Raw genomic sequence first — 16,486 nt, forward strand, 5'->3', positions numbered from 1 at the left:
AGTATAAACCCATAAGGGGAAAAGGAATGGGAGAAGTGAGGTCAGTAGACCAGAAAAAAAAAAAAAAGTCAAAAATTTGAGGGTAGAAAGGTCACAGGTGAGCGTTAACCAAGGAGAAGGGGAAAGCTGAAACCAGTGGGTGGAAGTACCAGGAAGATCCCCAAATCCATCTCCATCCCCATGCAGGCAGAAGAAAGGGCCACCTTCCTGCAGTGGTTTGCACAGTAGAGGACAGGGCTGAGCTGCGATTCTGAAAACGGGGAGAAGTGAACATCACACCAAGTGATGAGCAACCCCAGCTCCTTCCCCTTCCAGATCCCCAAAGGCAGCCGGCCAGGCCTAGACCCATCAGGCAGGAGAGAAGAGGATTCCTCTTCAGGAACACCACCTGCTTCCCCCAAAACGGCTTACAGATTCTGACAGTTGGGGGTCACGCTGAAGAAGTCTGCCTTATCACTCACAATGCAGCCCAGTGGCCAACAAGGACCATCCAAGCACAAACAGCTTTCAGAGTCTCATTCTTTCAACAGACAGCCAAGCATCATCAGATTACATGTGAAAAGCCTCTTTAACAAGAGAGCAAAACCAAAACAAAGAGAGGAAAAGAGGAGGAGTCAGATAATGAAGGGAGAAGAAAGAAAACAAACAGTATCATCGGACAGATGAGAGCAGATATGGCCTCCTAGGAAACAAGATCAGCACGCCGTGGAAAGCAGGGCATTCAGAGAGCAAGAAAAGGCTCTTGGAAGTTAGAAAGACGATAGCAGAAATGAAAATTTCGATGGGTTGAAAAGATAAAGGTGAAAAACAAAACTTCTGAGAAAGTAGAACAAAAGGATAAAGCCAGAGACACTAAGAGGAAAGAAACAGGAGGTCAGTCCTGGAGGTCTAACCTCAGACTAACAGAAACGAGACCCAGGGGCATGTCTCCAAGACGAAGATGAAACAGAACCTCTGATGTGTCTGAACATACCACTATGAGACCGCTGAGAACGTGGGGCTGAAGTAGGAACATATATTTAGAAAACCAAGCGAACAAAACAATGAGGCAGTCCCTAACTCTGGCAAACTTAAAGTTATAGAAGAAAGAAAATAATCATTGTACACTCTGTGGCTTAACTGTCAGCCATATTTACACGTCATGATGTAAACATTGAATTTAACCAAAACTGTGATGAACTGTACCGGGAGAACGGGAGAAGGAAAAGTATGCCTAAGCTTGGTGGGGGTGGAGGTAGGGGCAGTGCATGAGCTAAATTCTAGTTTTCTATAGTCATGCCAGTAGATAATGTCAAAAACTGAGAATTCAATAAAGAGCAGCTTGGCGAATTATGTGGAAACATAAATGTGAACAGAAAAAACTGCTGAAAGAATTCACAGAGGTTACCGCAGGGGTGAAGGAGTAGGAGGGGGTATGGTGGTGTTTTTGATGTTAACCTTGCAGCACTATTTGACTTCTTGAAGGATGCATGTACATCACTTTTAACAACGTAGTAACAATAAAAAAGTAAATGCTGCAACATTCAGTTAGATCTGCAGTGAGTTCAGACTCTCAGAGTAGAGGTGGTGTGCAGCATTATGGGTACTGGTCCGGTGCGGGGCCAGGCACAGACATGTGGTGTGGGGGAGGCCCAAACAAGGGCCTCATGCACACAGACCAGATTCCTACAACAACCCAAAGGGATGCTTCTGATGCTCTGCCACGTTGTAACTTTGTTTGAAATAAAGGGGTGTTGGCCATGTCTAGAAGCATTTTGGTTTTGTGGGATTTTACTGTCACCAGACCTGACCCCAGTGGTCCTGCTCTGTCCAGCTAGGGAGTGAGGGGTGTCTGTCTGTAGAGATTATGCTGAGCTCCCAACAATGACTTGTGGGACTAGAGTAAGCCCTAAGATTGGTCCCGAACACCGACCAACTTTTACACCGCGGGGTTCGCTGCTGAAGGGTTGAGATGTACATATGAGAAGATTCAACAGCATGGGGCTGCAAGGAGTGACACAGTAGTTAGGTGGCCTGCTGTTCCAGGGAGGCCTCTCAGGTGTCACTCTGACCGAAGGAATCGGGCTCCAAGGCAAACTCATTAACTCTCACAACATCTCAGTCCGACAGAAACCACCCCCATTTTGCAGAGAGGGAAAATGAAGAAGGCAGGTAGGCTTGGTGTCTCTCCACCCATATGGGAAGAAAGGGTGATGCCTACTTGTAGGGCCGCCTGGCACTCTTCTACCAGGCCTTGGACCAGGTAGTACTTGGCTTCTGCTAGCAGCTCCTCGATCTCCCGGCGGCTCTCGGGTAAAGGCACCGCCCCGTCTCGAAGGTAGTTGAGTATCGTACCAAAGTGCTTCCCACAGCGGTCAATGAGGATCCAGCCTGTAGAGGGAGGAGGCAGGGGCTGGTTACACGGGCCCTCCTCTCGTGGGAGGCCCTGAGCAGAGCTGGGGTGTCTCTTGGCTCCCTCTACCTCCCAGCAGAGTGGGACTGCCTGGACAGTGGCAGCCTCACCTGCCTACCTGCCCACTAAGGGCTGAGGAGGCCCCCACAGCCTCCAGGCCCTGTTGGCCAGACACAACCACAACCCCAGGTGACCCTGGACTGAGGCTCTGTTAGACATCCCGACTCTTGAGGCCCAAAAGTACACTTCTGAAGTAACCTCAAATATCCCTTAGACAAGGACATCCAAGAGGGGCCTCACGTACCACACCTGGGTAAAACAGGCCCAAATGGCCACATCCCAAGGACAGAAGAAAGACTTCTGGGTAAAAAATATCTACTTCCTCTTTCTACAAAGCTTCCTTCAAAATGTCACATTAACAGAGCCATTTCTAAGAATGCACAAGTCTCACCCTCGCAGACTGTGACCTCTGACTTCCAAGGCTGAGCCCTAGACACTGACCAGCACCAACACAGGAAGTCCTATCCCATAATTTCCTGCAACAAGCACTTAGTGGCTAGTGAATCACCAAGACAGACCCCACCCTCAGGCAGCTCGGTAAACACAGGGAGACAGAACCAGCTTTTATTGGATATGGAAAAAGGTCCCAAAGCTGACCAAATCCAGGCACCACGAAACATTCTTGGGGGTGGGGCCAGGAAGACTCCCTACTCTGCTGCTCAATGTCCTTTCTAATTTTGTCACTGAGCTGACATTCCTCCACCAGAGATCCTGAGAGTTTTCAAAACTCCTCTCCTGAAATGCAGTGTTTCTGGGAGTGGTATTTGTAGAAGACAGGACTGGAGCCTAGGAGGAGGAGGTACCAAAAAGGAAGGCAAGAATGGAGCAAAGACCAAATATCTCCCAACAGCAAATGTGAAGCTCTAAAAAGAAGCCAGACAGATGAGAGGGTGAAGTCGAGGCCTTCTGACAAGCAGGGCGACCTCAGGCAAGAGGCGTCCCCACGGCTCCTGCCACGCATTACAGGTGGAAAATGCCAGTGCACAGGGCCGTGAGGAGGCTTCAGTAGGAATCAGTCACTTTATGCTCCCACCTTCCTCCCCACTTTGGGAGAAGGGCCAACATTTCCACTCCTAACAATGCTGTGCCCTGTTCCACGTCCTCCTCAGACTGGGCCCTACTGATCCTGGGCCTTGGATCAGTGGCAGAGGCCAGCAAAAGTAGAGAGCAGCAAACGCATCTTTTTCACAATCCAGAGTCATAAGTCTGCCCACTTTCCCCTACCCCTTACCTGGCAAGTCCAGTCCCTGCCAAGTGCCCCCTCATGGTTTCAGGGCATAGTTTGGTATTCTTTGCATCAATTGCCAGGAAAGTTTGATAACAGGGCCGTTTCCAGGTTCCCCTGATGAAACAGCTCAGCCTAAAGTTTCTGGGCCTTTTGTTAAAGGAACGGTCTCCACCCTCCAGCGGCTTCCACTTCCTACTTCCACACTGTTCCAATTTCCTGAGTAGGTGGGAAGAATAACCCAAGTGAGGGAAAATGCAATACAAATGTGTAGCCCTGAGTCAACTCCTGGTTTCAGGGAAGAAAGAGGCCTTTCCAGGCATGGTAAATCACATCACCCTGACAGTGACCTCTAAATGTGATCCCACCCCACTTCTTTCTACATCTGAGACAACAAAATATGCAATTAATATCTTATGCAACTCAGATGCCTCAGGGGCCAGTAAGCGGCATAAATGAGTGCAGCTGGGTGGGGCTGAGGCTGGGGCTGACAGGACAGCATCTGCCCTGCCCCCAAGAGGGGCAGGCTCTTCCCACTCCAGCCAAGAGTGGCCAGGCAGGAATGTGGGCCCAAGAGCTGTGAGCTCTCATGTTCCATGCAATGCCAGAAACCCAGATTTTTCTGTGAATTCCCTGATTTTTAAAGGATGGTAAACCAATTAAAACAAAACAAAACTGTCATCAACCTACCACAAGGCAAACAAAACACATCTGCAGTTGAACTGGGCCTGCAGGCTACCAGCTTGAGGCCTCTGTGCTACCCTACACCAAGTAATTTTTTCTCAGAAGGCTGACAAGGCAGGGAAAGACTGTATTACCTTTCCACCAGTTCTTTTTTGAGGGGAGCTCATTCCATTGTATTTTCCACAGATAAAACAGAGGCTCAGAGAGGTTCAGTGCCATTCCCAAGCAGAGGCGGCAGGACTAGACCACAAAGAAAAAGTAAGGCACTCATAGGAAAACTCCTTTCACCAGAATTGAAAAGATAAATAGAATTCAACTCAGCTGTGCAGGAAAGGAACCTTCCACGTTCTGCCTTTGATGTCTGCAGAACTCAGCTGCTTGGGAAGACCCAGGGCCCTGAAATCAATTATCCAAGTGACAGCCCAGAGTTCCCATAAACGAACAGGCAGACCGTGACACTGGGCTCCGGCTCAAGAATGCTGTCAGGAAATGCTTGTGGCGAAAGAATCATACTTTGGACAAATAAGGGCAAGGGAGCCAGGCACACTCTCCAGGAGGTTTCCATCAGCGTTTTGACTTTAAGATACTGTGGTTGCTTTCAAAGCAGGAAGTGATCCCTTTGAAAGTCAGCTCAAATGCCTAGCACGTAGAAAGGCAAATGGAAGTCAAGCAGCTCCTTGCATGTGGGGGGTCTCTCTCCTGCTGCCACGGGGCACGAGGGCTATTTAGGAAAGCTGTCCAAAGTCAGGGCAGCCTGGGATCCCAGACCCATTGGCAAGGCTGGAGAGAACTGACTGGGACCACACTGGGCAGCACTGGACTTGGGCTCCAGGACGTCCTCAGCACAGAACAGCAGTTAAGTGTCGGAAACCCAGCTCTGATACGTTCTTGCTGGATGACAATGGTGCTTCAATTAACCTCTGTCTAGCAGTTTTCTCTTCTACAAACGATCTCACAGGGTTGACATAAAAATATGATGAAAGAACGTACAGAAGGCACATAGCACCATGCTGGGTCTACTGACAGCACTCAAAAGCAGCTGTGGGTCTTTGACAATCTCATCTCTCATCATTATTGCTGGAAGCAGAGCAGCAGCATCCAGAGGCAGCAAGTTCCAGCCCCCAGGACAGAGTTGGTGTTGCTTTCAGGGACCCAAGGGAGGAGAAGGCTGCTCTGGGGGTCAGGAGGATTGGGCCACTAGGTTCCCCTCCTCCCCGCCCCGTGAGCATACCATGTGCTTCCTCTCTCCCTGGATGTCTGACCTCTCCTTTCCCCTCTCCCGCCGCCTCCAGAAAACCTTCACTGACCTCTCTTTGCCATCCTAAGGTATTTATACTCTATATTTTTGTGGTTCCCAAACACCCCGATCATAAATACCACCCAAGGTACTTGTGAAAAATTCAGATTCTAGGAACCTGCCTCATTCTTGATCAGAATCCCTAGGGCAGGGTCTCCAACCTGAGCACTTTGACATTTTGGACCAGATAATTCTTAGTTGTGAGAGGCTGCCCCGTACATTATAGGGTATTTAGTTGCATCCCTGGCCTCTACTCACTCAATGCCAGGAGCACCACCATCCCCAAGATGGGACAACCAAAAATGTCTCTGGACATTGCTAAATATCCCCAAAAATCATCCATTGGTTTGGGCATCACTGAGGCAGATCAAGGACCTAAGTGTAAAAAAGCGATTTAAACTCTGAGGTATCCAAAAGCCCCATTAAAAAAGCTCAGACAAGTCAGACTGGGAGAAGATATTTGCAGCATTGGACCCCAAAGAAATAGGATCCAGTATATGAACTTCTGCAAGAGGCAAATGTGTAAGTAAGATGCAATCAAGCAGTTAAAAGATTAAACTCAAAAGACCAATACACATAAAAACATGCTCAACGTACCAGACATTAGGAAATACTGAATAAAACAAGGTACCATATCACACTCACCAGATTTGCAATAATTAAAAGGTTGGACAGTGCCAAGGGTTGGCAAAAATCCAGACTTCTGCGGGGAGTAGAAGTTGCCATAACCACTCCAGAAGGGACTCCTGCAATATCTAAGGAAGTAGAAGATGCTGTCCCAATTCCCCTCCTGAGAATAAACTCTAGGGCTGAGCTCCCAACAGTGGGTAAGATCTTAAAGCCATAGCCCTTGAGATGGCTGGGTGGGGTCTAGGGAGTCCGGAGCCCCCTCATTTGCCAAAGTGAAAATATGATTGTCTGCGTGCCCCATGATGTGGCAAAGGCTGGGCAGCATTGCACAGAGAAACTCCGACGCACCGGGGAAGTGTTCAAGGATGTGCACTTTCCTAACAGTGAACACCGCAAACCTTCTACACGATCATCAACAGAATATGGCTTCGGCAGCGGCTGTATGCTTCTAGAATGGACACTCTACCACCGGGAAATGTCTCAACGAGAGCTATTTAGTTGTGGATTGATCTCACAAGCATAATGCTACGTAAGCAAAAGCAAAACAGATACAAACTGTACAGCACCATTTACGTCACGTTTAAAAACACACCAACAGTGCCTTGTTTAGGGACACGCACAGCTATAGTAAGAGTAATACCTGGAAAGATGGACACCTGTGGTTCTCAATGCTGGTTGCACACTAGAATCACCCAGAGAGCTCTTCAAAGTCCTACTGCCCAGGCCACACCCTGGCTGGGACCCAGGCACCAGTACTGACCTCCTCAGGTGACTCCCTCTGTAGCCAAGCTTGAGATCCACCTGGTGACCCCAAATGCTTACCTTTGGAAGGGAGAGGGACAAACAGAGAAGGCACAGAGGGGCCCCACAGGTACAGGTCATACTTTATGTGCCTGGGCTGAGCCTGGTGGCACAGGTGAGTTTGTTGTATTATTCACAATTTAAAAGCTCTCAGGTACTTCAGAATTTTACCAAAGAGCATTGTCATGGAAGGCAGAAGGGCTGGAGATCTCAGGGAAACCCCCAGGAACTGCAGTTTTCCCATGGATCAGACTGGACTTCCCAGTTTTCTAGGGGAATGTGCAATCACAAAATGAATGACTCTTCAATCTAGTGTACGCACTAATTCCAAAATACATTAGCAAGACATCAGAAAACATACAACAGGGGGAAGTATTGTACGAAGCAACAGGGATGAAACAGACCACTACAGGCAAATGCTGAACAGAATGCATTGTGAAAGGTGCTACCTACATCCGTGGACCAATGGTGATGCTGACAAGGAGTCAGGTGAAAATTCTAGCATTGTGGGAACTGAACCTTTCCGGGAAGAGTCTGGAAAGGGCATGCTCACTGCCGCAGTGTCCTTGTCTTCTTAGAAAAGCCATCCCATGGGGGGTAGTGTAGAACTGCAGCACACTCATCCCTGAAGGCCAAGGCAGGCAGCCTCTCCCGACATGCTGCTAAGACCTGCTTCTCTATAGCCCCTCAGCAACACTCATCCTCCCAACATTTACACTCAGAACAAAAGCCATAATTGACAGTTCCCATTTACTGAGTTCTCCCAACATCTCAGGCCCTGTGGCAAGTGCTTTCTCATGTCCTCACTCAATCCCCAACTCTGCAAAGTATTATCATTCACAACTGGGGAAGGAGGAAAGAGGTTCAGAGAAAAAGCCACTTGTCCAATGTCACATGACCAGTAAATGGCAAATAGGCCAAAATTAGCACAACATGTAGACAGAGCTCCATAAATGTCGGCTGTGACTGTGACATGCAGCAGAGCCAGGTCTTGAACCCAGGCCTGACTAACATCAACATCCAAGTTCTTCTTGGTTTAGGAGTTACTTGCACACAGTACAAAACTCAAACAGGTAGAAGGGCCCAGAGCAAAAAGGAGACTATTCCCCCCATGCTAGATGCCAGGTCCCCTCTCCTGAAGCAATCACTTTCTTGGGCAACATGACACATCCCCTGTTCAGGACCTTCAAAGCCCCTGTCCTTTAACCAGCAAGCTGTACTGCTGGATTCACTGCCTGGCTGAGCTGCACTTGGCATTTCTGCCTATTTGTAGCAAACTTCATCGCAGCTGACAGGCTTCCAGCCTGTAGGCCAGGGTAGAGCTCCAAGATGCAGGGAGTCTATCCCAATTTGTAGACCCAAGGGTGCATTTGAGGCAACATGCAGGCCATGGGTCAGGCTATGCAGTGCTCTCTCCAAGGACCAACAGGATCGCTCTGCCAGACACAGACAACAGCTGGAAGGCCAGATACCCAGCCTACCAGCCCAGGCCTTCACGAGGGCCCCCACCAGAGGGCTTTAGCACAAAGCCAGCAGTTAAACCATAAGGATGCCACACTCAAATGATCTGGCCTGGGACCAGGCCCACATCTGGCCATGGACAGCAGGCAGTAAGAGCCAGCAAGTCCTGGGTTCAGCAGCTTCACCTTTTCTAGTCTCATCAGCTTTTGAAAAAGCATTTCACCTCTGAGATGGGGACTCCTCACTTGGAATGGTAACAACAGTATCCACCCCTCGAAGGGTTATGGTGAGGATTAAATGGCCAGGCACGTGGCTCACGCCTGTAATCCCAGCACTTTGGGAGGCTGAGGTGAGAGGATGGCTTGAGCCCAGGAGTTCGAGGCCAGCCTGGGCAACATAGTGAGGCCCCATCTCCACAAAAAATTCTAAACAATTAGCTGGGTTTAGTGGTGCATGCCTGTATTCCCAGCTACACAGGAGGCTGAGGTGGGAGGATTGCTTGAGCCCAGGAGATGGAGGCTGCAGTGACCTATGATGGCACTAGTGCACTTCAGCCTGGGTGACAGAGAAAGACCCTGTCTCCAAAAAAAAAAAAAAAAAAAAAAAAAAAAAAGCCCCATAAAATGCCATACCATGAGCTTTTCATAATGATATGAAGCAGGGGCTGAGCTCCAGTGACATGAAACAAGTCACAGTTTGCAGTGTCAAAATGACACTGTGTCCCCCGAGAACCTGTGTTTTCCAGGCAGCAGCAGGCGAAAAACATCTCATAGCAGGGATTTAGAAGGTGAGCAGTCCTGCCAGTACCACGTGTATGCTCTGTCCAGTCGGGGACAGGGGGACTGAGGAGTCCGTTTCTTTTTTGATATGGCATCAGGCCACCAAGGCGAGGCCTTTTGAGAAGAGGCATTCACTCAGCTTTCGAGGCAACTCAGCAGCCTTTCCTGAGCCCCTCCAGAGACTGGGTAGGGTATGAGAAAAACTACAACAATCCTGGTTCTCAGATAACGCCTGCTTCCTCCAGCAGCGGGGGTGCTATTGTCTTGATTTCCACAGATGCTCTCGGGGCATGCGGGGTGTGGCACAGCAAAGGGGATCCTCCCACTCATAAAAAGCTAAGTGTGAGACGGCAGCTTTGGGGCTCCAACCTCAGTTCGCTGCTGCCTGAACAGAAACCAGAGTTCACAGGAAGCAGAACCTCCAGCCCCACACCCTGGCCTTCCCCAGGACACAGAGAGAAATGTCCTCACCAGTGGGCAGCCCAAGCTTCAGCCTTCTTAGGATCAGAGAGTGAACTGTGGGACACCAGGCTTAGGTCCCCCATTCCCACCCGCTTTTGTGAAAACTCACCCACCCTCCCAAGTCAATGTCCCTGGAAAGGTGGGGCAGCAGCACAGGAGACCAGTCTCAGAAACAGGAAGGCGGGGTCAAGATCAAGCCAGGCTGTGCCCTGGCCTGGTCTTAAGCAATCTCAGGCCAAGGAATGAAGGATGGAGCTATTTTTAAACCTCATGTGACCTGCCCATAAACCCAGCCAGGTAAGGATGGAGCCCCGTTGTCAGGGGCTCTTTGATCATTCCAGGCGAGTAGGAAGTAGTTATAACGCCCCTCTCAACGATTCTTTGCTTTTTTTTGTTTTTGTTTTTTTGAGACAGAGTCTCGCTCTGTCACCCAGGCTGGAGTGCAGTGGCGCGATCTCAGCTCACTGCAAGCTCCACCTCCCGGGTTCACGCCATTCTCCTGCCTCAGTCTCCCGAGTAGCTGGGACTACAGGCGCCCACCACTACGCCCAGCTAATTTTTTGTATTTTTAGTAGAGATGGGGTTTCACCGTGTTAGCCAGGATGGTCTTGATCTCCTGACCTCGTGATCCGCCCGCCTCAGCCTCCCAAAGTGCTGGGATTACAGGCGTGAGCCACCGTGCCCAGCCGATTCTTTGCCTTTTACTAACATGACTTTCCACAAGAAAAAGAAAAACGTGTGTGTGTGTGTGTGTGTGTGTATATATCTATCTATCTACACACACACATATACACACATGCACTGAATACTGACTATGTGCCAATGGCCCCATGGCGGGGGAGGGGGGGGTACTGTCATGCCCATTTCACCAGAGGAAGAAAATGAGACCAAAAGATTCGGCCACTTGGTTAGGATCACCAGATACTAAATGGGGAGATGGGACTCAAACCCAGGTTGGCAAGTCTTTGTCAAGACCCCATCTTGGGAGAACAAGGGTCCAGGGAAGACAACTCTCTCTCTCCCAGGCTTGAGTTTCACTCTGAAGTCACAGAAGCATGGCAAAGATAAGCAAGCTAAGGCCTGGGTGAGGAAGGTGACTTTCTCAAAGTAACATAGCAAATCAACAACCAAGTCAAGATGGTGGGAGTCCCTGACAACTGCCTCCTACACATCTTCAGGTCTCGACTTAAATGTCACTTCTTCAGGGAAGCCCTCCTTGACCACATAACACATGGCCAGAGGCAAGCATGTGGCGGGTGAGCTTACCTTCACTGTCGGTGAGCACTTCCATGCGCCCGCTGAACATGGCCTTCAGCATGGTGTCCTGCTTGGTCAGCGTCTGCATGGTGGTATAGTAGAGGGCTCCACCCACATTCAGCTTCACGTATTTGGAGCTGGGGCTCGTGCCCTTGAAGGAAGTGGTGCGGGTAGCAGCCGCTGGCACCGCTGAGCTCACCACACTTTCTCCTGACATCTCTTCCTGCCAGTGGAGAGGACACAGGGTCATGACATCAGGCCTGGTTGACTGCTTTCAGCCTGTGGATTCAATCTGGCCTCCAGATGTGTTTTGCTTGGGCCACGCATACACAGCATTTACAAGTTTGCTTCCAATGCGGACAACTAAGGAGAGCTCACAGAAAAATCTGGACTTCTGGCTTCTCTTAAAATCAGAGGCCAACTGGGCTAGCAGGGGAACAACTGGTGGGAGCTGGGGTATTGGGTGCCCCCTAGAGAGGGCCATGCATCCCCTAGTTTGTCCCAAAACCCACCCAGATAGCCTCATACACTGACCTTGCCTATCGACCCTGCAGGCATAAGTGTGCCACTAACTCTTGTGTTATAAGCACTTCCTTTCTGCCTAGCACCTGTATACATGAACACCCTGGCTGCACCCTAAAACAGCCTAAAGCACTGCCCAGGTCTCTTTACATTTCCTTACTGCCATGTACCACTCAATAGCTAGCTAAGTGTCATCTTTCGCTGCATCACAGATGAAATAAGCTTTATGAAGGTGAATGGGATTCCAGCTCGCACTCCTATCACTTCCTGTGGGGAGAAGGTGTTTCTGAGGACTAAACAACAGACATGGAAACTTTTGGAACCAAGTTATTGCAAAATTAGACCTCCTAGACTAGTGCTGCCCAAAAGAGCAAGATCCCACTACCATCTCCCTGATAGCATGGCCGACTCTCTGTACATCTCAAAGAAATGGATACAGTGGCTGATTTACGCAGGCCTGGAAAGTGAGACTGGTATCCAGCACACGTGTACTCAGAGAAAACATGTCTGAAATGAACAGGTAAAATTGTAGAGGTGGAGATGTGCAAGGGTGAGCAGAATCTTTGCTGAATCTGGGGTAGGCCCCCATGGCTGGCCTTACCATTCCCATTGAACATCAACAGTTTTTCACAGCACATCACCATCAGACAAGGCCACTCTGTGACCTTTCGACAAGACAAAAACAGGACCAGTCATCATGTCTGGACACAGACAAAAACATAAACATTATCCAAAATACAAAAATGACCAAAGATCCCCTATCCTGGCTAATACGAGTTACAGCTGCTGCTTTACCAATGAGAGGTTTAGCCTCCTTCCATTCTTCCTGCTTTCAAGTCAGGAATCACTGAGACCCAATCACAGAATTAGCCCTGCTTACCAGCAGCATCCAACACAGAGCAAAGCCCCACTTCTATGAACTCTCTCTCAAATTACCCAACACAAGCCCACAGCCCTTCTCTGAGATGTCCCACAGTGCTCCCCCAGTGCAACAAGGAATAAACCCAACTTTGCTTGACTACAGGTATGCTCCTTGTGGTTTTTGGCTGCAGGGCACTGACAGCACATAACTTGTTTGAACTATTCCCTGAAACTGAAAAAGAATTGTCTAGCTTTTCCAGATTTTCTATAATAAATGGGTACTACGATTATAACTGGTAAAACACAAGCATTATTTTTGTAAATGGGACGGGGAGTAAAGGGTGGCAGCTTGCAACAGCAGAGGCAACGCGACAGTCACGGACAATATTCAATTCAAGGTTATCCAACTCTTCTGGCCAACTCTCCCCAACTCCATGGCACCCAACAGTGACCTGGATAACACCTGCCATGTCAGGGCCTTGCAGAGTGAAACAGAGAAAGAACGGCCTCCTGGAAAGAAATGTTTTCTCAATAAACAGTTCCTTTTTCATCAAGAAAAGTCATAAGAAAGTACGTTTTCAAAAGCTCAGGCTTAGCTCACCTGGAGTCTTTGCTGCCCGATGCCAAACACAAAAGATGTCCAGAGGAAGCAGTTACCCCTCCCTTCTAGCTGTCCTCTGAAATCAGTCCCCAGAGACTTCACACTAACAGTTATGACCAGCCACCTCCCTCAGAAAAATCCTTTGTCCCTGGGATGACAGGAGTAGCTTACGGAAATAAAAGTTTCCAAAAACTGTGAAGACTTCGAAGGGGGGTTAAAAAAAAAGGCTTACGGTCATGGGTGAGGGTGTGTGTTGAGGAAATTTGCCCCAAAATGCAAATATTTTTTAAGCACCCCTTTCGGATCTAATTTTATATAATGTTTGTTATGGGAAATGATCTAGCATTTTGGAAGGTGCCTACCATGAAACAGACAAAAAAGTACATAAAGTATACTTTATGTAAAGTCAAAGTACAGTAAATATGTGATATGAAGGATTTTTTCTAATGGCATACTTGTATAGGACACTTACCATGAATGGAGTGTGTAGGCCTGGAAATTGCTCCGGGTGAGCGAGTGGTGAGTAAATGTGAAGACCTAGGACATTACTGTACACTACTGTAGCTTTATCAGCATCGCACAGGGAGGCCACACTACGTTTATTTAAAATATTTTTCTTTCCATAAAAAATTAACCTTTGCTTACTATAACTTTTTACTTTAAAAACTTTTTAATTTTTTTAACTTTTGGACCCTTTTGTAGTAACATAGCTTAAAAAACATATTGTACAGCTGTACAAAAATATTTTCTTTCTTTATATCCTTATTCTATAAGTTTTCTTTTTCTTTTTTTTTTTTTACTTTTTAAACTTTTTTATCCAAAACTACAAAATACACACACATTAGCCTAGCTTACACAGGGTCAGGATTATCAGTATCACTGTCCTCCACATCCTGTCCCACTAGAAGGTCTTCAGGGACAGTAACAACCACGGAACTGTCATCTCCCATAACAATCCCTTCTTCTGGAATACCTCCAGAAGCACCTGCCTGAGGCTGTTTTACAGTTTTCACTTAAAAAAAAAAAAAAGTAGGAGTATATTCTAAAATAACCATAATAGTAAATACATTAACCAGTGATACAGCAAGTTTATTACTATTATCGACTATTATGTACTGTACATAATTGTGTGTGCTAGACTTATACAACTGGCAGCAAAGTAGTTCTGTTTACATCAGCATCACCATGAACGCGTAACATGTTGTGCTACAACTGAAACGACAGCTACACTATCACTAGGCTATAGGAATTTTCCAGTTCCATTATAATCTTAAGGGACTGTTGTATATGCAGTCTGTCACTAACCAAACTGTCATTATGTGTGCATGACTGTACCTTTTCTGGCTTTCCAATACCTTTTTAAAGATAATTTGCACATAATGAAATATACTTTAAGTACACAGTTTGATGTGTTTTGGTCAATACTTGCACCTGTGTAGCCCCCACACCAATCAAGCTGTCTTGGAACATTTCCTTGGCTCCAGAAAGGCCCTTGATGTCCCTTGACCACTTCATTTCTACCACCACGTGCCTTTTACAAATCCAAACAATGCTGGAAGACCGCTATAGTTATTTCCATTTTGCGGATTTGGATGCCACAGCCCCGACAGGGTCAGTCACTCTCAAGCTAGGAGTTGAGTCAGTGACGGGGCCAGTGAAGGACATGGGCAAGTGGTGGCTGGCCCAGAGACCATCGCACCTAGTAGATTGAGAGCTGTGATATATAAGCTGAGAAAGGCCAGCCTCACCTCCCTTCTTTAAAAAGTACAAAAAACCCTGAAAATAGTTGTGAGGTGAAGTGTGGCTAAGGGTTTGGAGTTAGACCTGTGCGTAAGGCCCCAGCCCTACCACTTAGTAGCTGTGTCCAGGGCCAACAGCCTCACCTCCCTCACAGGGCTCCCTAGCTCTGAGTAAACACTCCAAACACTCAAATTATGATGACTTGAGAATGCTCCCGAAGTCTCAAACTATCTTCTCTTTGGAAACTGTTTCCAGCTCTAATGGCAGACAGCATGACTAAGAAATAAAGGCAGGAGCCATCCTGATCTAGAATGAGACTCCAGATTAGGCAACAAAAGCTCTGAACCTTTTCAGAGCCCACCCCACTCCAAAGGTCAGTCAACCTAATAGTAGGCAAGGCCCTTGGGGGAACAGTTTTGGCAGCATTCATGTCCTTGAGCCCAAGTTACAGTGAACTGAGGACACGAGGCAGTGGACCAGAAACCGCCCCCCCCCCGCCCCCCCCACAGCAAACCTCTCTAGGGAGGACTCTCCCCGCTGTTGCTACTGGAATCCTGCTTTTTTTTGAGATGGAGTTTTGCTCTTATTGCTCAGGCTACAGTACAACAGCACAATCTAAGCTCACCGCAACGTCTGCCTCCCAGGTTCAAGCAATTCTCCTGCCTCAGCCACCCGAGTAGCTGGGATTACAGGCATGCACCACCACACCTGGCTAATTTTTTATTTTTAGTAGAGATGGGGTTTCACCATGTTGGTCAGGCTGGTCTTGAACTCCTTACCTCAGGTGATCCTTCTGCCTCGGCCTCCCAAAGTGCTGGGATTACAGGCGTGAGCCACTGCACCCGGCTAATATTTTGTATTTTTAGTACAGATGGGATTTCTCCATGTTGGTCAGGCTGGTCTTGAACTCCCGACCTCAAGTGATCCATCTGCCTCGGCCTCCCAAAGTGCTGAGATTACAGGCATGAGCCACCATGCCTGGCCAGGATCCTGCTTTTTGACTTGTTTCAAAGGTTTGATTTCATTACTAATGAAGCTGGGGAGGTGAGGCAGGAGACAGCAAAATTGGTTACATGAAACAGAGAGGCAATGAATACTTGAGATACTGGCTAGGGATCTGATTCAATCAGAAGTTTATTCCAGTTAAATGGTCAGTCTCTCTTCTCTCCATCTCACCTGAATATAATGTTGCTGATTCTAAACAGTGGCTCTCCAGTTGGTGACAATCGAAATCAGCTGGGAGCTCAAAACTCCTGACACCTAGGTCCTACCATGAAAATTCTGATGTAATTGGTCTGGGATGTGAACTAGGCAACAGAATTTTTAAAACTCCCCCAGCAGATTTTAAAGCCCATCAAGATTACAGCCCACTATTCTAAAAAGCACTGTACCCCTTATTTAAGCTACCATTAACTCCACAGTCTTGGCCCAGTGAATTCCTGACCTGACACATAAAAACAAACCAAAACACCATAAACCAAAGCCAGCCCCGGCTTCACAGCTTCAGAGCCACAGGGAGGAAGCAACTGTATGCATGCATGAAAATACAAAAATCAGCTGAAGGGGGAAAATCATCGACTAGAAAGGAGGCTCAGGCAAGTACAGTAGGAAAAAACGCACCAAATCCCTGACCCCACATTTTCTATATGCTTCTCTGTAGAAGTCTTGTGTGCCTGTGTGTGTGTTAAGGAAAACTGGATAGTCTTGGCAAACC

At 47.9% G+C, this 16,486-nt stretch overlaps 1 protein-coding gene across 2 annotated transcripts in view; it reads right to left on the reverse strand.

The window, feature by feature from the left end:
* The window catches only part of KCTD10 (potassium channel tetramerization domain containing 10), a 28,750-nt gene that overhangs the window by 9,853 nt on the left and 2,411 nt on the right, over window positions 1–16,486 (reverse strand). For both annotated transcript variants that reach the window (XM_003279652.4, XM_012509988.2), the window contains exons 2-3: window positions 11,058–11,271; window positions 2,201–2,370 (exon numbers count right to left, since the gene is read on the reverse strand). In XM_003279652.4, the coding sequence (XP_003279700.1) occupies window positions 2,201–2,370; window positions 11,058–11,271 (384 nt within the window). The remainder of the gene's footprint in view (window positions 1–2,200; window positions 2,371–11,057; window positions 11,272–16,486) is intronic.

The sequence above is a fragment of the Nomascus leucogenys genome, chromosome 10, assembly GCF_006542625.1.
Source record: "Nomascus leucogenys isolate Asia chromosome 10, Asia_NLE_v1, whole genome shotgun sequence".
Lineage (NCBI taxonomy): Eukaryota > Metazoa > Chordata > Mammalia > Primates > Hylobatidae > Nomascus > Nomascus leucogenys.